The sequence below is a fragment of the Rana temporaria genome, chromosome 3, assembly GCF_905171775.1.
Source record: "Rana temporaria chromosome 3, aRanTem1.1, whole genome shotgun sequence".
Classification (NCBI taxonomy): Eukaryota; Metazoa; Chordata; class Amphibia; order Anura; family Ranidae; genus Rana; species Rana temporaria.
In genome coordinates this window covers 57,814,778-57,840,429 of record NC_053491.1, presented here as the reverse complement: position 1 = coordinate 57,840,429, position 25,652 = coordinate 57,814,778, and the positions used below count along the sequence as shown (strand labels likewise).

The 25,652-nt window shown below is 42.4% G+C and overlaps 1 protein-coding gene across 1 annotated transcript in view; it reads right to left on the bottom strand.

Annotated features, from left to right (window-relative positions):
- The window catches only part of ATP8B4 (ATPase phospholipid transporting 8B4 (putative)), a 381,682-nt gene that overhangs the window by 149,894 nt on the left and 206,136 nt on the right, over nt 1-25,652 (bottom strand). Inside the window, 2 exon segments of the mRNA XM_040342626.1 lie at nt 17,163-17,245; nt 21,794-21,864. Coding sequence (XP_040198560.1) covers nt 17,163-17,245; nt 21,794-21,864 — 154 coding nt within the window.

Genomic DNA, 25,652 nt, shown 5'->3' with positions numbered 1-25,652 from the left:
AATGGCCCGGTCATTGGGGAGCCAATTCTTCCGGGGATGAAGTGGTTAAAGTAGAACTACAGGCAAAACTTTTTTTGTTTTAGACACAGTAAAGAAGGGCTATAACCCCTGTAAAAATGTTTTTGCCATCTGTGTCCTATTGTGCAAATTCACTGTCACTTCCAGTCGCAAAGCCCAAATCCCTGAAAATTAGGGCAATTCATTGTGAGCCCCCCAGGTCACCAGAACTAGTAACCCAGTTGCAAGATTTTCACTCTATTACTTGTTCTAGGAATGACCCAAAATTTGTGAATTTCTTTTACTTTTACTTTTGATGATAACAGTAAACATGACTAACACAGAGGGTGAATCTTACTAGCAGAGGTAGCAATAAAAACCTGACAGGTGTTCTAATCAATCTCCACTCTGTCCCAAATTTAAAGAGGAGGTCCAGCCTGGGTGAAAAAATGTAAAAGTCAGCAGTTACAAATACGATAGCTGCTAACTTTTAATATTAGGACACCTACCTGTCCAGGGAGCCCACGATGTTGGCACTCTAGCCAATCTTTTGGCTTCCCTAATGTGCATGCATGAAGCGCGCTGTGCTTTATAATTGGTGCGGCGGCAGGGGAAGGAGGAGGGGGGCCAAACTTGCCAGGAGATCGGGCGGCGGCCCGTCTCCGGAAGTGGGGAAGGGGACTTGTAAAAAACAGGTGGGGGGAAGCATATAAGCGAGAGTTCCACTTTTGGGTAGAACACCCCTTTATAAAAATAAAAAAACATTTGCCTATGTTTTACTTTAACAGTCTAGAACAAAACCTCTCCTAATACATAATTTGGTACTATAAATCTCCTAACTTTTTACCACAATCCTTAGATGGGCTTATTCATAGCATAGGGCAGACACAGATCTTGTACGCAACATTTTATCTTGTAAAATGTTGCCCTCTTCTAATATATATCTGGAGAGAAGTCGGGGAACAGCAAGACCTTGACGCCATTGATTGTAACAATGTTGAGATTGTCATGGTCTTGATAGTTTAGCAGCTGAGCCAGCATGGGTCTCAGAGATTTTCAGGGAATGAGGATGGATCAAGTTGGGACCCTCTGGGCCCTTTCCAGAGCATATAGTATAGAGATGTAAGGACATTTTTTCCAAATAGGGATGATTTCTCAACCTTTTCCTTAAGATTGTTTCCCATAGACTTTTCAGGGAGTCCTATAAATCTTATTTTATTGCGTTACAGTCTTCTCTCCAAATCATCTAGTTTTTCAGAATTAGAAAAAAGACAGACATTTTGACTGGTATAATTGGGGATGATTTATTAAAGGCAAACAGGCTGTTCACGTTGCAAGTGAATTTTCCCCATAGCTTAGTAAATGTGGTTAAGTTTCACTTTGGAAAGAATAACCAATCACATGCAAGGAAAATAGAACAACTGCATTTTTGATTGCACATGATTGTTAATGATAGTCAGCAGAATTTCACTTCTTTCACTAAGCTCTGGGGTAAATTCCCTTTAAAATTACAACTTGACTCTCAAAGTGAAAAGCTTTTTTGTCTATAGTCTATAGGGTCTTCTATGTTACTTACCATTATGTGCTGCAATCTATTTGCAAGTTTTTTGCAGGTCAGGTCTTAAAAGGGAAATTTCTTCCTTGACTCGCTCTATCTGTGCCATGACAGAAGTAATTAAGGAATTATATTGTTTAACTACATTTAGGACCTCTCTCAATGTTGGTTTATCCCTTCTTTGTGATTGTGTGGAAGCCTGCATATAACATATCAATAGGTGTACTCAAAAAGTGCAGGAAATCAGCATAGACTCCGAGGCTGACAGGTCATCGGAGGCGGTCAACTGTCATGGGCTCTAATATCCTGGGGAATCAGCTGGCCACACTAATGGGAAAATGGTGTGGCAGTGCTCTGCAGAATGTCTCATGACTGTATATGGTTTAAGCACGCTAGCTTAGAAGTCACTGTTCTACCTTTCTTCCTTAGTGCTTTTGTACCATTGTGTTCCCTGCTCCATCATCAAGAGGTCACAGACTAGTGGGGCTCCCGAGCTGCAGCTCCCTATGTCCATTCAGACACAGAGCTGCGGCCTGGCCCCGACCCTCTCCTCATTGGCACACTGACATCGATTAACAGCAGTGGGAGCAAATAGCATGTCGCTGCTGTCTCAGCCAATGAGGAGGGGACCCGGACAGCCGAGTTTCTTGTGCAAAATTGCCTGATCGAGATGGGGCTCAGGCAAGTATTAGGGGGGCTGAGGGGATCTGCTCCACACAGAAGGCTTTTTATGTCAATGCATAGAATGCATTAAGATAAAAAAAAACTTGGAGAGGCGCATGTGAGGAGCCCAGAGGATGGTTGCTTGAGCCGGGAGCTCCTCACCACCCCAGTCCAGCGGTGCCTGTAAGTAAGCCAAAAACAGTTTGGAAGTCGTGCCACCTCTACACACAGCACCCCCAGACACCAGGGCACCCCTCTATATACTTGGATTAATTAAAGGGACACATTAAAGCTGTTATTTTGCTGTTTAAAAACACTGCAAAAAACGGCAGAAATCCAAGATGGCTGCTGCTGCTGCACCTCACAAGAGCAGAGCTGAGGAGATGCCTGAGGGAAGGAATCTTTCAGAAGCGGCTCCCCTACTTTTTAACCCCCTGGTTCAAGTGAATAATCAGCAAGATATACCCCCCTCAATAAATTCTGCAGAACCCCTGGTAGGCTGTAATATGGAGGACTTTGCAATTCCCCTCATGGGACCTAACATAGGAAATCAGGCTGCTCAATTCTCTGTCAGCCCCCTGACTGCAGCCTCTGCATTCTCAGTGACTGATTTATATCAGGCACTGGCTGAACTTCTGGATAGGGGACTTTCTCAAACTGCTACCAAGATAACAGGAGAATTAAAAGCAGATTTTCAGAATTTGGGCACCAGAATTGAAGCTATAGAAAACAAGCTTGATCAAACTGTGGCAGCCACAAACCAGAACTCAGAGCATATCCAAACAGTACAGGAGCAATTGGATGTGGCCCTTTCCAGGATCGACGAATTGGAGAACAGATCCAGGAGGTATAATATCCGGATCAGAGGTCTGCCTGAATCCATCACTGACATTCCAGCAGCGGTACAAAATGTGATCCAGGGTCTGATCCCTAACATTCCTCAAAACCGCCTAGAGCTTGACAGAGCCCACAGAGCCCTGGGGCCACCCAGAAAGGACGGCTTACCGCGGGACATCATCGCCAAACCTCACTTTTACGCAGTAAAGGATGAAGTCATGAGACTAGCACGTTCTGTGCCCAATGTTTTGTGTCAAGGTCATCCGGTCCAAATATACGCAGACCTTTCTCCCTCCACAATGCAGCGAAGGCGGTCATTGAAACTGCTACTTCTAGTCCTGGCCCAAAAGGATATAAAATATAAATGGGCATTCCCCTTTGCGGTCAAGTTCTCAGAAAAAGGGAAGAATTACTCCTTCTCCACTTTCCCTGATGGTGAAAGATTACTTCTACGCCTTAAGCTCATATCGCAAGAACCCGCCATGGATACTTCTCATAGTATTCCAAATACTTCCAAGAGACCGACCCCCACCAGTCCTCAATCCCTGCTCTGGACCAGGTCAAAGTCCAAGAAGGCTAGAGACGGCGGACCCATCTGACCTTGGTTGACACATTGGTCATATTCACCTTGAACTTTAGAGGATCTCGGATGGACCTAAGCATGAGGATTAGACTTTCTCTGATCAGCTTAACAATTTCTTGGACACTTGCTATTACACCGTTACTTCACTTCCTTAAAAGATCGGCCCCCTCTTTTTTTTTTTTTTGCAGGGGGGTGTCCCCACCTTGATTTTGCGGTCCCTCCCTCCTCGATTCCCTCAGAGCGGAGGACGGGGGGACTTTCGGGTCGGGCAGTAGACATTGTCTCAATCTTGCAATCCAACTGGGACAGAGGTCCGAAACAACAAGGCTTTCTCCTAGCACTTGATCTGCAGAAGGCCTTTGATTCTGTGTCCTGGCAATATCTCCTCCCCCTACTAGAGCGATGGGGCTTTGGCCCGAGATTCCTGGGGGTGATACAAGCTCTCTATTCCAACCCCAAGGCCCTAATCCGAATCCAAGGGTACTATTCTTCCCCAATAGACATAGCTAGGGGTACCAGACAGGGATGCCCTCTCTCCCCAATCATTTTTGCAATGGCAATTGAAACCCTGGCAATAGCTATCCGACAGAACCCTGACATTTTGGGTGTATCATGCGGAGATCAAATTCATAAATGTGGGCTCTTTGCCGATGATTTACTATTATTTCTAACCTCTCCCATTACTTCTTTACCAAACCTCTACAGGGTAATTTCAGAATTCTCTAAAATCTCTGGGCTTCAGGTTAATTATGCCAAATCACAAGCCTTGAATGTGTCCCTCCCACCTTCCACAGTATCCCTCCTCCAACAGTCATTCAAATTTGAATGGTGTCCCTCATCCATCAAATATCTAGGGATTTCCTTAACAGCGCGTACAGAATCCCTATACACAAACAATTATCCTCCCCTATACCGAAAACTTACAGCAGACATGAATAACTGGGCCAAATATGAACTTTCCTGGCTAGGCAGAATTAACTCTATAAAGATGACCTTGCTTCCTAGAATCTTATATCTATTTCGCTCCCTTCCCATCCCCTTCAGAAAAGACCAGTTGCAGTCTTTACAAAGCAAAATACTCAAATTCATCTGGGGCAAGTCAGGTTACAGAATCCCCCAAAACACCCTATATAACCATAGGAAAAGAGGGGGGCTGGGATTACCGCATCTATATAAGTACTTCTTAGCCGCCAGGCTGGCTCAACTATCAGTAGTTTACTCCAAATTTGATAAACCGGACTGGGTCCATATAGAGAAACAGGCTGTCCCCCATCTTTCCCTAGACTACTTACTTTGGTGCCCCCAAAAGAGAAGACCACCTATTTTGTCCCCCTCCCTCTCTCAATCTTACGCCCTTTGGGATAGAATCCGTCACCTTCCAGCCCTGGTTTCGAAAGCGCAACCTCTAGCCAATGTATTTCAAAACCCAAATTTTCCACCTGGAATGGACAATAAGGCCTTCAGTTGGTGGTTGGACAAGGGCCTGTACCGCATAGGACACTATTTCACAACCAAGGGCCCTCTTACCCTAGACCAGTGTTTAACCAAGTTGGATCTCCCTGACACTGAAAAATTCAGATTCAGACAGATATCACAATTCCTACACACTCTATGGACGGAGAGACCTCTACCTCCCAAATTCACAGACTACGAGCTCTGGTGCGGGCAGGCCATGGGACAAAGGGGAGGAATATCTGTCATCTACTCTTCCCTCACTCGCCCGACCGAGAAGTCTTCCTACATGATGGCATGGGAGGCCGACCTCCAACTTGAATGGGACCTGGAGACCTGGCAAGCGGCTTGCTTTGATTCATTTCAGGGTATCTTAAATACTTCCTTGATTGAAGCAAACTTAAAAGTTCTCATGAGGTGGTATATGACTCCCGCCAGACTTGCGGCCATCTACCCATCATCAGATCCCAGTTGTTTTAGAGGATGCCAACTCCTGGGTTCGATGGTGCATGTCTGGTGGGAATGCCCCCGAATTAGACCAGTCTGGAAGAAGATTTTTAACCTCATCTACACAGTCACTAAATGCTCGGTCCCCAGGTCAGCATCTGTTGCTCTCCTAAACGCTCGGATTCCGGGTATATCCAAGCCCAATCAGAAGCTGATCCGATTTATGCTCCTCGGGGCTAAAATTACCATCGCTAGGGCTTGGAAACAACCCAGGGTTTCCATTAAAGCAGTAAACCGCAAGATTTTGTGGATCATGATGCAGGAAAAGCTGGCCAGCATCCTATCTAACACGAAACAAAAATTTGAAGCTGTATGGGAACCATGGGCGTCCCACTGTGGTTTATCTCTAGATACTGGGGTACACCCTGGGCAACCTGCATCCTCCAGCTCTAGTTAGGCACATGCTCCCTTCCCTTTCTTTTTCTCTTCCCCCCACTTCTCTTTCTCTTTCCTACCTCTTATCCTTTTAAGATAGTTGTTTGACTTACGGGTAATGTTTTATATTCGTTTTTTTATAAAAAACTATTTGGCAACACTATAGGCCTAATTGAATTCGTAAGTACAAGCTAGAAGTGCAGTGAAGTCAAATTCGAACCCACTAATTTTCTTACGTATGCTTTTATTGGAGGGGTGGATTGGGGGGGGGGGCCTGGCCGGGGCACAGAATGATCCCATTAGGGGTGCCCAGGACAGGTAGGACTCCCCTGAGCGAGTGACTACTATATTCATTTTTTTCCCCTCCCCCTCCCCTGTTAGCAAGCTCGTATATTTCCTTTAATCAGCCTACAATCGGGCAATATGAAGTCGATTGAGGCCTTGTTGCTGACATTTTGCCTTATTTGTTGAATGTTTTGATGTTGTAGACACGGCCTTTGGTCATACTGTAATTGTATTCTATATTTGGAAAAATAAAAATCTATTGAAAGTAAGATAAAAAAAAACTTATGACTTTACAAACACTTTAAGGATTAGAGAGATGTGTGCAAACCTAGTAACCAACTACAAGAAAGTCTTAGGGCCCTTTCACACGCACGGACAAACGGTCCGTTTATTACAAGTCCGTTTACGGACTTATAATGTATCCCTATGGGATTGCAGACGTTAGCGGATGATGCATCCACTAACGTCCGCAACCATCCGCGTCCGCAAAGATCCGCTTTTGCGGACGGAAGAAAACACTATTTTTCTTCTGTCCGGCGGAACGGATCGGATGAATACGGACACACGGTCCGTATTCATCCGATTCCCCATAGGGGAGAGCGGAGGAGAGACAGGGCGGTCTCTGCACTGTGTGCGGGGACCGCCCTGTCCCCCGAAAGCTCAGTGGGGATTAACGGAGGAATCCCCGCTGAGCCAAACGGGCTAACGGAGCGTATCAATACGGATCCTCTCCATGTGAAAGAGCCCTTAATATAATATATACATGTAAAGGAGTGAAATGGCACTGCCAAAAGAACTTAAAGGAGTTCTCTGACCTAAAACTTTTAACCCCCGCTGTGCCCGGGCTGTAAAAATATACAAAATAAACTTTCACTTACCTGCCTACGATCCCCCGTTGTTCCGATATCGCCGTCCTGTTCTCCGGTCCCGGTCTCTTCCGCTTCCTGTGTGTCGGTGACTCATAGTGCGCTCAGCCTATCAGCGGCCGCGACGGGACATTGCTGCGGCCGCTGATAGGCTGAGCGCACTATGAGTCACCGACACACAGGAAGCGGAAGGGGCCCGGGACCGGAGAACGGGACGGCGATATCGGAACAACGGGGGATCGTAGGCAGGTAAGTGAAAGTTTATTTTGTATATTTTTACAGCCCGGGCACAGCGGGGGTTAAAAGTTTTAGGTCAGAGAACTCCTTTAAAGATGTAGAAATCACTTGCGGTCAAATCAAAAACCTGATGTGTGCTGCAGTGCCTAAAACCTTTGTATATGTGCAAACTCTTATCAAAAAAAGTGCAAACGCTTATATGTACCAAACATCATAAAATCCTTACATAAACATACATATAAAGTGCTGGCAAAATTAGATGGTGATATTTAAATGTGTAAATGGCAGCATGAAATGCATATATATATAATTGTCCTTTGAATCGCTTTCTAAAGTGACGAATATAAATAATGTCCTTATAAATGACTTTTCACAGTGACGTGTGCAGAATTCAAAAAGTGACTTATGCAGTAAGACACCAGGATCAAAGGCAGATTTGGTTACATGCGCTTTACCCCTGCAGGGGTGCAGCTATATGGTTAGTATGGAACCGAGAGGGGACCACTTTTCTGCACAGGAGCTGTGATCGATTTACTGCATAAGTCACTTTGGAATTCTGCACAAGTCACTGAATAGTCACTTATAAGGACATTATCACTGAACTGCAACTCAAGTTTATAATATTTGTATCATCTGTTTTTTTTTGGCTGATATTCTGTCCCTATCATTTAAAATACACCTATGATACAAATTACAGAACCTTCATTTATTTGTAAGTGGGCAAACTTACTACAAAATCTGCAGAGGATCAAATAATTATTTTCCTCACTGTAGAAGCAGTTTTCATTGTTGACACATAACAACTTGTATAACAAGTTCCTTTTCACTAAGTATCACAAGTATCCTTTTCACTAATCAAAATGGCCAACAACAACAAAACGGCTGCTCCGATATAATTTAGAAGTCCACATACTCACAAGTTAATAGCAAAATGCTATAAAATCCCACCATGAAATATTAGCATCACATGGACCTGTCAATGAGATTTCTGTTTCTTGTTGTCCTATATCCACCGCTCTTATGCATGAAAAGAAGGGCTTGGATGCATTTATATGCTGTCTCAATAATTACCATTTACTATGATCATCCACATACCACAGAGACCTAACTGCGCTGTATATAAAAGTTTTTTAGCATGTGTTTCTCAATTAATAATGCAGAAATACAAAACTATGGTTATCGTTTGAACTAATTAAAAAAACTAGCTGAATTCTTTAGATCAGGAAGGAGGTTAAAAAACTTAGAAGGCACGCAGACCTATTTCTGCAGTTGCAAGACTAATTAATATTGCTTCATAAATTAAATAGGGGATAGAAGTTTCCTTCATGTCTCTAACTAAAAACACATTTAGCTAATTTATATAAGCAACTGCTTTTCTTTTTTTTTTTTTCTTTTTTTTTTTTTTTTAAGTGTATTTTGTGCGTGTACTCGAGAGAGGAGCCGGACTGCAGGAGTTGGGAGTAGGCAGGCCTCCCCCAGAGGCAATCTGCCACCTTTCTCCATGCCCCGGGTGGCAATGGCAGGTGTGTGAGGGGGTCCTCCCACACAGCCCGCCCTACCTGCTCCGCTTTGAAGCCCAACGGGGCAGAGGGACTCCCTATAAGGGAGTGAGAGGATTAGCCCGCTCAACCAGCCCCGTTAGTCCTTCGCCTCTCTTTTTAGAGACCGCGTGGTCAAAGTGCGTGATGTTAACACAATTTTGAGTGCGTGTAAGTGTGGTGGTTTTTGTGGGAGGGGGGTGGGCGTACTAAGCGCAGGCTTACCTCGCATAGCACACCCACCGGGAGCCGGGCTGAGACCACCAAACTCAATTCACATGTAGCCGAGACTGGGATCCGAACCCCTAGATGCAGAGGTAAATGGCTTGTCAGCGCAGTGCCAATCGCGTTGAGCCACCGCAGCTCCATAGCAACTGCTTTTCAACAGAGAATATTCCTTGTCTCCTTAAAGCTGAACTCCAGGCAAATATAAAATTCAAAAATGTATTGATACATTATTAAATATATAATTTTTAAAGCTGACAGTACAAATGCCTGAATTTGATTAATGTGCCAACAGTGAACATACCAATATGTCTTTTACAATCATTGTAAGTGAAAGAGATCAAATTGACTGGAGAGTTACAGTTGTTTTAAAGTTGATCATGTAGCGTTTGAGGACCTTATTGATAAAACGGAAAAAGCCTTATGGTTTAAGGTAGTAATGGCAAAAAGAAAACCTAACCTGTAAAATTACTGACTGCTTTTCTTTCAACTCCTAATATTTAAAGTTATTAAAAATTATTTAAAGTGTAACTAAAGGCAAAACTTTTTTTTTTACATTTTGGATAGAGTAGGGGAGGGTTCTATCCCCTTTTTGTTTAGTTTTATTTGCCATCTTTGTATCTTTGTAATAAAATCCCGCTGTGTCACCAGAACTAGTTGTTGCCTTATGATTTCCTCTCTATTACTGATCTGGTGCCAAAATTTGGAATTTTCTATTACTTTCACTTTCAATGATAATGGTACACAGGACGAACTTCCCTAACGGGAGCACAGACAGCAATAAAAACCTGCCAGGGTCATCTCTAGAAAAAGCGCCTTTTCCTCATATTGATGAGGACAAGGGCCTCTTCCCCACAACCCTGGCCTGGTGGTTGTTGGGGTGCAGGGAGTGACTTTGTGGAATGTGGGAGTGCCCCAAGATCCCCCTTCTATGTGAATGTTTAGGGGTACACAGTACCCCTACTCGTTCACCAAAAAATGAAAAGTATAAAAAGCAAAACACACAAGCCCAAGTCTTTTATTAAACATTAATAAAAAAAAAGGTCCCCTGAAGTTTATCCATTGTCGTCCCCCTCCCGACACACGCTGACATAACCACTCCCGGCGCTTGGCTACCGATGACTGATGTGCCGCTTCCCCCTTGACACTTAAGTAAACAAGGGGGTGGGGTCAATGACATTACTAAGTAAACATGGATTTGGCCATGTATGGTCAATTACGTCACCGAGTTGTCATGCTCCCGTATGATGTAATTGACCAAACATAGATTTGTCCATTTGTGGTCAATTACATCATGTAATTTTAGTCTTACCTGACCATAACACATTTTTTCACATGCCCTCACAATTTTAAAGTGTCAATGGGAAGAAGATTTACCTTCCAACATGACATTGACCACATAGTGGTTGAAGGAGAAAAAGGTGAATGTCCTTCCATGGCCTAGTCAGAGTCCAGACTTAAACCCCATTGAAAATCTCTGGAACGACTTGCAGACTGCAGTCCACAAACGGTCACAATCAAATTGAACTGAACTTGAGCAGTTCTGCAAAGAGTGGGCAAATATTGCAAAGTCTAGATGTGCAAAGTTAGTAGAGGAGAGACATATCCCAACAGATTAAAGGCTGTAATTAAAGCAAAATGTGGTCCAACAAAATACTGACATAAGGGAAGTGATCCTCAGTGATTCGGTTTTTGAGGTTTTTCTGACATGTTGTTATATATTTCACTTGGATTTGAAAGTTGCACTAGTAAATACAGCTGGTTAAAACAAAAACCTGTGTCTGTCTTCAGTTCAGGCTGCAAAGCAACAGCATTTTATTATTTTAAAAGGAGGGGATTCTTTTCTATGCCCATTGTAAGTGGGACCAGTTTTTAACTAAAATAAGGACAACATATGACTTCATCACGTGAATCTCAGTTTTGTCTCTCTGTGATTGTGATCATTTCTTAGCAGCAAGATTTCAGTATGTCATATACAGCCCCCCCCCCCCCCCTTTTCCAATTTCAAGTGCTCATTATTACAGCAAATTCTTAACATTTGGGAATACTAAGATACACCATAAAAAGCTATTTTATTACCACTGAAAACTATGTAAAAAAAACAACCATATTTGGATTTTTTAAAACATGGATTATAAAGAAAAATTAACAAAACGGTTTGGCATAAACACTATGCAAAGAATTAACAAAATTTATTTAGTGTCTAAATTATTTACTTTATATCATCCTTTTTTCTTTTATTAGCCCAATGACATTTCGAAAAAGGCTGGGTTCCATTACTAATATATGGCATTATTAATTGACAAGTTGATTTTGGAAAGCATTATATCAACATGACGGCTGTCTTAAAGTATTTTTTCCCTGGGACTTTTTTTTTACTTGGAAAAGGCACCAGATTGCAATGGATTCCAACTCGTGTCTAAACAATATCTCAAGAAATCTCTCCACAAGCTGCACTTCAGAAAAGACCTCACATTTTCCCAAGAACCATCCAGACTATTTCAGAGAATGTGGATTTCAAAATAAATAAGGATAAACCAAGATCACTCTTGTGGCACGGATGGGTAATTATGATTGTGTTTTGCTTTTCATGTTATCTAAACAGGCAACAGAACTATCCACAATTTAGGGGCTGGCATTCAAACTCAAGGACATTTTATTCTCAGCTGTTGATAAAATGATCTGTGCAACTGTATTGTTCCGATCCTTTGAGTACAGCAGAAGCAGCTACTTTAATGCCGAGTACACACGATTGGAATTTCCGATGGAATTTTCTGTCGGAATTCCAATGAAGCCGACTTCCATCAGTCTTGCATACACACTGTTATGCCCTGTACACACGATTGGTTCTTCTGATGAAAACAGACCGATGGACCGTATTCATCGAATGAACCGATCGTGTATGGGCCCCATCAGTTTTTTCCCATCGGTGAAAAAAAATAGAACCTGTTTTAAATTTTTCGTATGGTTAAAAAAACAATAGAAAAAAATTATCGTCTGTGGGGAAATCCATCGGTCAAAAATCCATCCAAGTCGACGCATGCTCGGAAGCATTGAACTTAATTTTTCTCTGCACGTCGTTGTGTTTTACGTTACCGCGTTGGACACGATCGGATTTTTAACCGATGGTGTGCAGGCAAGACTGATGAAAGTCAGCTTTATCGAATATCTGATGAAAAAATCCATCGGTTCGTTTTCATCAGATCGTGTGTACAGGGCATCAGACTAAATTCTGACCGTCCAAAACGCGGTGACGTACAACACTACAACGAGCTGAGAAAAATGAAGTTCAATGCTTCCGAGCATGCGTGGGTTTTTTCTTCGTTGGAGTTGCACACAGACAATAGGAATTTCCGATCGTTTCGTTTTCCATCAGAAAAAAATAAAACATGTTCTACACACGATCGGAATTTCAGATGAAAAAAGTCCATCCAACTTTTCATCGGAAATTCCGATCATGTGTACGCGGCATGAGAGTTATACAAATACAATAATGCAACCTATAAAATAACCAGGCCACAATAAGGGTATTAATTCATGTGTTACTACTATACTGTCTTATGTGTTGTTTGCTTGATGCTTTTTGAGTGCACTGGCACATTCAGCATGTCTATGTACAATGGCATTCAGAGTCACCTGAACACAGATCATAAGGATATGCTTCTGAACACATGTTAGAACTGTAGTGTTGCATGAACCCTATAAAAAGCCAACATTTGAAAAAATGTATAACAAATGACATCAATTTGTCATGTGAATGGCAGTTTGTATCATGTTGGCGCTATATAAATCCTGTATAATAATAATAATAATAATAATTATGGGTCAATAGGGGTCAGGCCAGGAGCTACACAAAGGACAGCTCCAGATTGCTGGTGACCCACAGAGATGTAAGCAGCTGTTGTGTGCTTCAACAATCCAGCATCCATGTAATACTGAAAGGTCAAACTCAGGTGGACCCTGTCCTTGAATGAATGAATCATAATCATTCTGATGTCGCCCCATAAAGCTGTTGCTTTGAATGCAGGTTAACCACTTCAGCTTTAACTGACAATTGTGGTGCAACGTGGCGCCCAAACAAAAATTGACGCCTTTTTTCCCCCCACAAACAGGGCTTTCTTTTGGTGGTATTTGATCACCTCTGCGGTTTTTATTTTTTGCGCTATAAACAAAAAAAAAGCCACAATTTTGAAAAAAAAAGCAATACTTTTTTACTTTTTGCTATTATAAATATCCCCCAAAAATATATTAAAAAAAAAAAAAAATTCTCAGTTTAGGCTGTTACGTATTCTTCTACATATTTTTGGTAAAAAAAAATAGCAATAAGCGTTCATTGATTGGTTTGCACAAATGTTATAGCGTCTATAAATTAAGGGATAGTTTTTTTGGCATTTTTATTTTTTTAACTAGTAATGGAGACGATCAGCGATTTTTATCGTGATTGTGACATTATGGCAGGCACATCGGATACTTTTGGCGCTAATTTGTGACTATTCACATATACACAGCGATCAGTGCTATAAAAATGCACTGATACTGTGTAAATGTGACTGGCAGTGAAGGGGTTAATCACTAGGGGGCTAGAAAGGGGTTAAGTGTGTCCTAGGGAGTGATTCTAACTGTTAGGGGGCGTGGCTTCCTGTTGAACGTCACTGATCGCTGCTCTTGATGAGAGGGAGCAGACTATCAGTGTCCTGTCACTAGGCAGAACAGGTAAATGCTTGTTTACATAGGCATCCCCCATTCTGGAGCTGTGTCACACGCGATCACGGGACACCGGCGTACATCGAGGCCGTGGGTATGATCACGGAGCCTGCGGAAGGGGCGCGCGCGTGCCCACATGGCAGCAAATTTAAAGGGACATACCCATTTGCCTGTCCGTGCCATTCTGCCGGCATAAATGTTCGTGCGGCGGTTGGCAAGTGGTTAAAACACCAAACCATGGATTAGCCACCAAACAAATAATAGAGTCAGGATGTGTTCAAGACACAGAGAGACACTGGTTTACAGAATTTGATCACAAAGGTTCAAAGATATAATTTGGTGTAAATACAACCTCAAGTCTGAAATAATTATTTGAACAAGGTGGCCCAGACTTGCAGAACATCAGAGCGCTGTGATAATGTAAAGGATTGTGGGAATTATCTGCATAGATAAAAATCCTTTTCTTCTTTAAACTCCATCTGGAGAGCACATGGCACATTGATAGTGAGCAGGGCTAAGGAACCCTGGAGGAGGATGAGGGATTTTGGTGTGAATGACACACTTGTCTAAGAGCATACATTATTGTTTCCTTTTCTCCCATTGTACCACCTTTCATTCCCCAGGTCATAATGTTGCACATGCAACTTTAATTTTGAAGACAAATGAAGGCATCGTTTCAGTAGGCAGCAGAGATAAGTTTCAGTAAGGAAGAATAAAGGTCATGAGGTGGGAGTTAATGCTACAGCTTTAAGTTAACTGTCAAAGGAGAAAAAGACATCCAGACACGTGAAGAAAGTATAACTGATAAATCGCAAAATACCTTGCACTTGTATATTTGGAATTAGAATAAGGGTAATGCACATTAAATAATGTAATATTTTATATGTCATTATATAGAGAGAACTATTTGATTCAAAGAGGTTTACATTATGAATCAGAAAGGCATAACATGGAAAAAAAAGTTCCTGATATTGAGAAATGGAGAAAGAAAACTAAGGTGACATCAACCGTTCATTTAGACAGATATAATCAACCTTTTTTTTTTTTTGCATTTTTTTTCCTGCATTTTTACATTTTTCATAGTAGTTACAGGCTAATCAAACTGTAAAGCCCTGTACACGCGATCAGTCCATCCGATGAGAACGGACTGAAGGACCGTTTCATCGGTTAACCGATGAAGCTGACTGATGGTCTGATGTGCCTACACACCATCAGTTAAAAAAACGATCGAGTCCAACGCGGTGACGTAAAACACGACGACGTGCTGAAAAAAAATGAAGTTCAATGCTTCCAAGCATGCGTCGACTTGATTCTGAGCATGCGCAGGTTTTTAACCGATGCTTTTGCATACTAACCGTCGGTTTTGAACTATCGGTTAGATGTCCATCGGTTCAATTTTAAAGCAAGTTCTATTTGTTTGGACCGAAGGATAACTGACCAATGGGGCCCACACACGGTCGGTTTGGACCGATGAAACGGTCCTTCAGTCCGTTTTCATCGGTTTAGACTGATCGTGTGTACAAGGCCTAAGAGAAAGGACAAGCATCATAACCAACATTTTAACAAGCATAAAATCTGCAGTGTAATAGCAAATAAAAAAACACCGGCTATGACATAGCGAGGAAAAAATAAAAGGGCCGAAACAACTAATCGATTAATCGACAACTAATCGATAATGAAATTAATCTATTACAATTTTCATAATCGATTAATCGGCCAGTAACATAATGAGGTTAAAAAACTAAAATTAGCCCTTTATAGTACAAAAAAGCAAATCGCTACAGTAAATATTACTTCCACTGTCCCACAGTAAAAAATTAACCCCTAAGGCCTCGTACAGACGAGCAAACATGTACGATGAAAACGGTCCGCCGGACCGTTTTCAGCGTACATGTCTGCCAGGAGATTTCTGTATGATGGCTGTACTCACCATCATACAGAAATCCGCGCGTACTCGATATGCGGCGACGAGGCCGCGACGTCGCCGCGACGATGACGTGGCGACGTGCGCGGCCCTGGCAGTTCAATGCTTCCACGCATGCGTCAAAATCATTCGACGCATGCGAGGGATGGCGGCCGCTCGGACATGTACGGTAGGTCTGTACAGACGACCGAACATGTCCGACGGACAGGATTCCAGCGGGCATGTTTCTAAACATGTTTAGAAATATTTGCCCGCCCGAAAAAGGCCCGGCGGGCAAATGTACGCTGGAATCCTGTCCGCTCGGCTGTACAGACGACCGAACATGTCTGCTGAAACTGGTCCGCGGATCAGTTTCAGCAGACATGTTCGGTCGTCTGTACGGGGCCTTACAGTAGCGATTATTTGCTCTTTTTGTACTTATTTTTGTTTTTTTAAACCCCATTATGTTACTAAACATCTCAGGCCGGGGTCACACCTCTGTGTTTTTTGGTGCTTTTTGCAGAAACACACTACAGTTCATTTACATGTTTTCCTATGGGACACATTCACATCCATGATTTTTCAGCTGCTGCGTATTTGGAAAGGGCAAGGAGTTTTTAACGCAAAACTGTGCTATTTTATTTTTTGGTTCAATATACTTCAATGGAGAAGCTGCAGAAAAGCATGTAATGTGTTTTTGTGGCAAAATGGGTGTTTTGTAATCTGCCCATCAACAAATTTGTCCAAAAAAAATTTAAAATTCAATTTTTTTTTTTTAAGGCTATTATCCGATAAATTGATTAATCAAAACAATATATCGGCCAACTAATTGATTATGAAAATAACTGTTAGTTGCAGCCCTAAAAAAAAAATAAGATGATACAAGAGAGAAAAAGTATTTTAACCAGCTAAAGTATATCAAAATGATAATCAAACATTTTTATGTTGCAGAATAAATTCAGTTTTTTGTTTAGTATTGTTTGGGCTCTCCTAAAATGGAATTAGCAACATCAATAAAAAAAAGGGAAGTTAATCCCTTTAAAATAACAACATGCACACCCAAGCGTGGTCAATTCATTGTAAGCTCTAACAAGCAGGGCCCTCTGATCCCTCCTGTATTGATTTGTATTGTGACTGTACTGCCTTCCCTGATGTAAAGCGCTGCGCAAACTGTTGGCGCTATATAAATCCTGTTTAATAATAATAAATTCAGGATCTTTTGCTTAATTTTGTAGAAAGAAAAAAGAAAATCATCCTAAATGTAATCTAGTGACTTCAAGGTCCCTAGAGCTGGAAAAAAACAGCAGCAATGGGCATTTCTTGATAAAAAAAAATACAATTACCTTGTGCAAGCTTTACACATAAAATAATCACTTCTGTGTTACCAACCCAGCACAGAACATATCTTTTTCAAAGTAGTAAGTAATGCAATTACCATCAAACGTTGCAAGCCTGGAAATATCTTCTCCAAGGTCTGCTGTCACTGGTAGAGCTTGCCGAACCTTTAAATTTGTTTCCCTACAAACAGCAATGACATACAGAGCCCGTCATATTAATCATAGTATTAATGTTATTATAAACTTGTATAATATTCCACTACCAACACAGTTCTGCACAACAAATTACATAAAAATTACATGCATTAATTTTCATAATCTAAATTTCCAAACTAGCAGATTTGTTATGTGGAAAAAGTAAGTACACCCCATATATTTACCATCACTTCAAATACACGAAATTGCAATCCAGTGTTCTAGATGCAAGTTATTAGAACCTTCTTAGGGAGCATGCAGGTGAAAACTGTCCCATTTAATCTTACAATATCTAAAGTTGGGTGTTTTCTTTGCTATTGACATCTATGATGTCGTTACAAGAGCAATGAAGCTCTTTTAGGCTCTCAAAGTAGTGGATTCCTTTGGGCCTTGTATGGTATTTAACCACTTCCGGACTGCCCGCTGTCATTATATGGCGGCTCTTTGAAGTGGAATATCGTTGTTATGGCAGCAGCTAGCTGCCACTTCTTCACATGTACAGCATGCCATGCAAGTGAATAGCTGTGGATTTGAGTCTATGTCCATGTACACTTAATGAGAAGTCTGTAGACTGTCTGTAGGTAAAATGTGAGCACTTTTGACTTTAATAGACTTTTTATAATGTAGAATATTATACAAATCCCTTAATTACATAACAAAAACTAAGACTATTTCCAGGAAATTACTATACTCATACCATTAAATTCAAAGAAATTTGATGTTCTTTTATTGTAAACATGTGTGAGATTAACTCATCTAGAGAAGCTATTTCTACAGGTCACACGTGATTGGGTATTTAAGGTTTACATTATCTACTATCCTTTACTTTCCCCAAGTAAAGGCCTCTACTCCTTTAGTAAATCAACCCGATGGGAGTTATTTACGAAAGGCAAATCCACTTTGCACTACAAGCGAAAATGCTGTTTTTTATTTTCCTTGCATTTCCCCTTTGCATCTACAGCGACTGCACTTCTAAGTGGACAAAAAGTGCAATTTCAAGTGCACTTTGCACTACAAGTGCAAAGCGCACTTGAAGTTGCACTGAAAGTGCACTTGGAAGTGCAGTCGCTGTAGATAATAACAGCGTGTTATTCTAATAGTTATTATGCTATCCACTGATGCAATTATTTTTATCTACAATGTTGTATAAAGTTAACAATGCTTTTGCGTTGTTATACCGACACAAGGACTTTCTGATGGGAGCCTATACGTGGTCATTTCAGCACAGATTATGCAGGCACAGTCCACTGCTGTCACCATCAGTAAACTTGTCCTAGGAAACGGACAGCTGTAATCGGCGGCTTCCATCATCCCAGCTCAGGCACAGAGCTGGAGTCTGTAATCCCAAAAAGCAAGACAGGTGAAGATGGAAGCCCGCTGCAGCTCTGAGATCTCGGTGCTGGAGAGCTTCAGTTTAAGGTAAGTTTAACATAATGGCCCGGATTCACGTAGATCGGCGTATATTTGTGCAGGCGTAGCGCATGTCACGTAAATTGTCCGGCGTAAGCCCGCCTAATTCAAAGTAGGAAGGAAGTGGGCGTGATTCATTTAAATGAAGCTTGACCCCATGCAAATGATGGGCCGAACGAACGGCGCATGATCACAATCACGTCAAATTTACTCCCTAAGATACGACGGCTCTATGCCTACGACGTGAACGTAACCTACGCCCAGCCCCATTCACGTATGACTTGCGTAAACAACGTAAAATACGACGGCTGTTCCCTGGTCCATACCCTAACATGACTTACCCCTGCTTTATGTGGAATAACTTTACGCCGGACGTACGCCTTACGTAAACGGCGTAGATTACAGCGACGGGCGCAAGTACGTTCGTGAATCGGCGTATCTCGGTCATTTGCATATTCGACCCGTAAATCAATGGAAGCGTCCCTTGGGGCCAGCGTAAATATGCGCCCAGGCTCCGACGGCGTAGGAAATTTACGTCGGTCGGATGAAGGCACAATTCAGGCGTATCTAGCTTTAAGAATCAGGCGCATAGATACGACGGCGCATCTGTGCACTTACGCGGCGTATATAAAGATACGTCGGCGTAAGTGCTTTAAGAATCTGGGCCATTGTGTGCAAGTATATAATGCATACTCACACATTATGCCTTTACCTTGCAGGGTGTGAAAAGAAAAAAGTCCAGCAGTTTACAATTGCTGATAAGGTGCTGCTGATGACCAAGCATGCACCTCCCGATCTCGTGCATGCACGTAAAACACAAGGCGCAGCACACCGATTGTGTCTCAGGTTGCCTTCATAACAGTGGCAGTGGAGGAAGTTCCCGCCCCATGGTGATGGCAACCTAATATATCAATCTAGTCAATATCCTGTAAGCAATATAGCATAGCATACCGATGTTCCGGTCTGAGGTGAGCTCTTGATCATGAAGCAATTTTTACCCCAGAATAATTTATACTGCTGCAAAGTCTTCTGAGTAACCTTGATGACTGTATATCTATCTATCTATCTATACACACACACACACACACACAATATATCTATCACCCTAATGCATTCTTTGCATTGAGGTGAAAAACCTTCTGTGCTGCAGCTCCCTCCCAGCCCCCCCCCCCCCCCCCCTTTTTCTTACCTGAGCCTGATCAGATCCAGTGATGTGCATGAGCGCAGTGGCTCCAGCCGCTGTCACTCTCCTCAATGGACAGATTGATAGCAGCAGGAGCCATTGGCTCCCGATGCCATCAATCAAAAGCTGTGACATGGGAGCAGGGGGTGGGACTGAGTACCCCTCTCTGTGTCAATTGATGCAGCAGCGGGACTCAGGAGCGAGCCCGGTGCATCCATGAAAAGCAAGTTTCCGTGGGGGCACCAGATGAAAAGGAGGGGCTTGGAGTGCCGGCAGGGTACCCTAGAAGAAGAGCTTTAGGGCTGCTCTGTAAAAAAAAATGAGAGTTTACAAACCCTTTCAGGTCTAGGGAGTTTCCTCCCTATGTTTTGTTCCCCCAAGCGACTTAGTTCCCCCAAGCCACTTTTGCCTTATGACGAGGTGCTCCATCATGATAAAGGAGGCATTGTTTGTCACCAAACTGTTTCTTGGATGGTTGGGAGAAGTTGCTCTCGGAGGATGTTTTTGTATCATTCTTTATTCATGGCCGTTTTCTTAGGCAAAATTGTGAGTGAGCCCACTCCCTTGGCTGAGAAGCAATCCCACACATGAATGGTCTCAAAATGCTTTACTGTCCCTCATGTATTTCCTGGAGAGAAGTGGCTTCTTTGCTGCCCTTCTTGACACCAGGACCAGGCCATTCTCCAAAAGTCTTCACCTCACTGTGCGTGCCGATGTACTCACACCTACCTGCTGCACTTTCTAATTGGCCCGGCGGCGGGGGAAGTAAGAGGGGGGCCAAACTTCTGGGAGATCGGGTGGCGACCCATCTCTGGAAGTAGGCAAGGGGACTTGTCAAAAACAGATCCTCTGTTTCCCCCTGAAAGGTGCCAAATGTGGCACTGAAGAGGGGAGGAAGCATATACGTGAGAGTTCCACTGTTGGGTGGAACTCCGCTTTAAGTTAATTTTCATGCCAAAGAGGGACTTTGCAATTAATGGGGTTGTAAAGTAAATTATTATTTTTTTTAAATAACAAACATGTTATACTTACCTCCACTGTGCAGCTCATTTTGCAAAGAGTGTCCCCGAACCTGGTCTTCTGGAGTCCTTCGGCGGCTGTCTCTGCTCCTTCCCGCAAGAACTCAACACCTTCATGCGAGCAAACTCGCGTGGTGTTGAGTTCCTGGGGAAGCGCTCCTGGGATACAGCTGGCAGCTATTACCGCTCACTGTATCACTCGGCCCCGCCCCCGGCGCGCCACGTCATTGGATGTGATTGACAGCAGCGCGAGCCTATGGCTGCGCTGCTTTCAATCCATCCAGTGTAGCCAATCAACGGCCAGGCTCAGAAATGAGGAGGATGACAGGGGTGAGCGCGAGACTTTCAAGGGCTCAGGTAAGTAAAACTGGGGCTGGGGTGGGGGGGTTCGGGGATTGTCGGATGTAAAAATATTTACCTTTACAACCCCTTTAATTGTAATTCATCTGATCACTCTTCATAACGTTCTAGAGTGTATGAAAATTGCCATCCTAAAAACTGAGGCAGCAGACATAACTGCTAAAATAAACACGCCTACAAGCGTATAATGATATTTGACTAGACAGTGGTCTATAATTATGTTTGGTTTTCTTTTTAAGGGCCTTCTTATGTCTTACTGTATTACATAACATAACATGACAATCTTAGACAAATATTTTGTGAACTAATATATGTAACGTGCCTGTGCCTTTTGCACATTAGTGTATATTTCCTAAAAATACAACATTTTAAATTAGGTTTCAACACTGGTTCTCTCCAAAAAAAGAAAAACAATTCGTATAGAGTTGAGTATGTATTTTGCTTTATCGGTAAACTAGGGGGGGGGGGGGAATCAAATGTGGTTTTCCAAAAACAGCAAATCAACACTTTGAAAAAAATATATATATAAAATAAATCAAAGACAAAAAAAATAAAAACTCACCCATCAAGCTCAGCTGTTTCCACGTAACACAGGCCATGTGGTTCACTGCTTGAGAGGAGGAGCAAGTCAGCCTGTGAAACAGATAAGTATCTGGTTTATACGTTTGGCTGAAATATTTCATTTACCACAGTAAATAGGACAGATCCCTTGCAGAAGTATGGTGTCAGGCAAAACACTGCTATCTGTTACAGGATTTCTGAGGTTAACACATGATTCATTTTGTGTACAGTGGCCAATTACAGCGTTTCATTGTTTACCAAGCTTTACTTTATGAGTCTGGAGTGACCGCGCCCTCGACATAATGATGAGAACAACCAGTCAAAGTAAAACAGTTTAAAAGAAAGCTAGTGAATATAGGCCATCCATGCAAAGACATATTTTATTTCAGTGACTCTATTGTGCCATTAACCACTTACGACCCGGACCATTGTGCAGGTTAAGGACCTTGCCCCTTTTTGCGATTCGGCACTGCGTCGCTTTAACTGACAATTGCGTGGTTGTGCGACGTGCGATGTGGACCTCCTAAACTAAATTGGCGCCCTTTTTTTTCCCATAAATAGAGCTTTCTTTTGGTGGCATTTGATCACCTCTGCGATTTTTTTTTTTTTTTTTTTGCGCTATAAAACAAAAATAGAGCGACAATTTTGAAAAAAATTCAATATTTTTAACTTTTTGCTATAATAAATATCCCCCAAAAATATATAAAAAAAAATTTTTCCCTCAGTTTAGGCCGATACGTATTCTTCTTCCTATTTTTGGTAAAAAAATAATTGCAATAAGCGTTTATCGATTGGTTTATGCAAAATTTATAGCGTTTACAAAATAGGGGATAGTTTGATTGCATTTTTATTTTATTTTTTTACTACTAATGGCGGCGATCAGCAATCTTTTTCGTGACTGCGACATTATGGAGGACACATCGGACAATTTTGACACATTTTTGGGACCATTGTCATTTTCACAGCAAAAAGTGCTCTAAAAATGCACTGTTTACTGTGAAAATGACAATTGCAGTTTAGGAGTTAACCACTAAGGGGCGCTGAAGGGGTTATGTGTGACCTCATATGTGTTTCTAACTGTAGGGGGGCGGGGCTGGGCGTGTGACGTCAGTGATCGTCTTTCCCTATATCAGGGAACAGACGATCACTGACACTGCCACAATGAAGAACGGGGAAGGTGTGTTTACACACACCTCTCCCTGTTCTTCAGCTCCGGCGACCGTTCGTGGGACACCGGCGGCGTTCGGGTCTGCGGGTTCCGCGGGCGCGGTCACGGAGCTTCGGACCAGGTCACAAGCGCGCTGCCTGGGGCGCGCTAGCGACCCCACCATTCTGCCAACATATATCGGCGTAAAGGGGTCCTTAAGTGGTTAATTCATAATTGGTATGGTCAGACGCATGACTCCAGGTAGTGTACAGACTTCATGTGATTAGAGTAGCCCACCTAGTATGGTACCCTTTCTTTCTTAATTTTTCTTTATTGTTTTCCGATATTCAGTGGTTTCATATTTACTCACAAGCAAATAAAGTGTACATAATGCATGTAACAGAGTAATCAAACACCAACATTAACCATAGTGTACGTACAGTAGATTAACCCACCCCTTCCCCCCTCCCTCTCCCCCCCTACTACCTCCCCCCGCCCTTATCCTGTCTCCCCCCCCCCCCCCCTGGTATAGCTCTTGTATATTCGTTTTACTAATGTACCCTTTCTACATACAGCACATTTTCTTTCTCCCTCCCATTGAGAATTGAGGGTAATTTAAGAATATAGACATTTCATTCAAATATTCAAGCTGCATGTGTTTACCATAAAGAGTATTATATTCTAGATGCCAAAGACAACCCACAAGGTATAGAGTTTAAATGATATCGTTTAACTGCTTATTCTTCATAAATTAAATCAGTATTAAATCCAAAAACAACAATGTCATATTGCAGCTTACCAATCCTTAGATGTGGTGTCTGCATTGGTTTTATTATTATAGGATTTGCCCCTCTGTTTTCACCTGGTGATCTGGCCAGGAATGCCTCTATTCTGGATGAAAGAGCACAAGGGCACCTTTGGACAGCAGTGTTGTTAGTCTGGGGGGGGGGGGGGGGTTCGCTGTGCTAGCAGATTTATACACTAACAAATGAAAGCCAAACTCCGGATCATACTGCAGTTACAGCAAAAGTTTTTTTCCCCATTGGGATAAAAGTTTTACATATTCAAATAAAAGCTAATAATCATAAGCATCCCTGGCAGTGTTAAATGATTTGTCTCATCCCTCTTAACCGCTACACATGTAAGAGAGATTGATCTGTTGAAAAACCACAGACTTACTGGCTTCATCACAAGATGAAAATAAAGAAAAGCAAGCCTAAAAAAAGAAAACAAATGCAGCCATCACAAGCTGCAATAAAATGTTTGTCTTTGGGCTTAATACCACTTTAGGACAAACTGTACCTTATTTTTATAAAGAGTATTATACTGTATTTTCCGCTCCATAAGACGCACCTGACTGTAATGCCTCGTACACACGGCCAGACTTTCCGAGAAAAAGTCAGACGGGCTTTTTTTCTCGGAAAGTCCGGCCGTGTGTAGCCTCCATCTGACTTTTTTTGTCAGAAGTCCGACGGACCTTAGATAGAGAACCTGTTCTCTTTTTGTCTGTCGGACTTCCGACAGGGTAATGGCAGACTTTTGCACGGTCAAAAGTCCGGCCGTGTGTACGAGGCATAGGGTGCACCTAGGTTTTAGAGGAGGAAAATAAGAAAAAAAAAATCTGAACCACCCGGTCCCTGCAAGGGGTGGCTGGGCTGGCACCTGGCGGCACCGGTTGTGGCTTGGGGAAAGAAAGCCCTATGGAGCCGAATGCTACATTTAAAAAGGAATCCTTAATTTAAAGTGCAGTGTGCAGATTAGTGATGCTTACTGAGGTAAATAAATGAATAAATAAACAACAGAGTGCTATACAATCCAAAGTGCTACTGTGCCTGTGCAAATCACTGGAAAATATGAGATATATATGCAAGTTAAACTATTTGAAATTCCATATGCATGTTATATAAAATAAAAAATATCAATAAAATATAAATAGGTCCTATATTACATTGGGGTGCCTGTGCTGCCCCTACTGGTGTAGAAATAAATATTGTGCAGATTAACAAAAATGCAGTTAGTGCAATAAAAAGTCCTTATGGAAACCAAGGTAAATGAATCCAATCTAGTTTTCAGGTGCTGAGTGATTCTGAAGGTGCTTAGTGCCCAGTGTAAGGAATTCCTGCTATATTCCGTGATCACAGCAATCCGTGCTCTCACACAGCCCTCACACGCCAACTTTTCCACCCCCTCTTGGGGTATGATGCCTTCACAGTGTAGGCCACTGTGTAGCCCTCTGGCAGTCACTCGTCCCCCTGCGCTGATGATGGTATTTCAGCAGTGGCCCATGCACAGGAGAAAGGAGCCCCAGATAGTGTAATATCGTTTATTGGTACTCACGTCACATTTGGACAATACAAATAAGGCAGATAATGCTGACAGAATAATCTGCTAGCTGGAAGTGATGTGACGTTCTAGTGGCGTTCTCTACCGGTTTCCTCATGTGACGTCATCTGGAAGGCGTCGTGTGGAACAAGTGGTGTACCAGACGACGTCACATGACGAAACTGGTAGAGCACGCTACTACTAGAACGTCACATCACTTCCAGCCAGTGGACTTTATTGTCAGCATTATCTGCCTTATCTGTATTGTTCAAATGTGAGTACCCCTTTTTTTTTCGTTTTTTGAATAAAAGTTATAAACGATATTACACTATCTGAGGCTCCTTTCTCCTGTGCATGGGCCACTTCTGAAATACCATCATCAGCGCAGGGG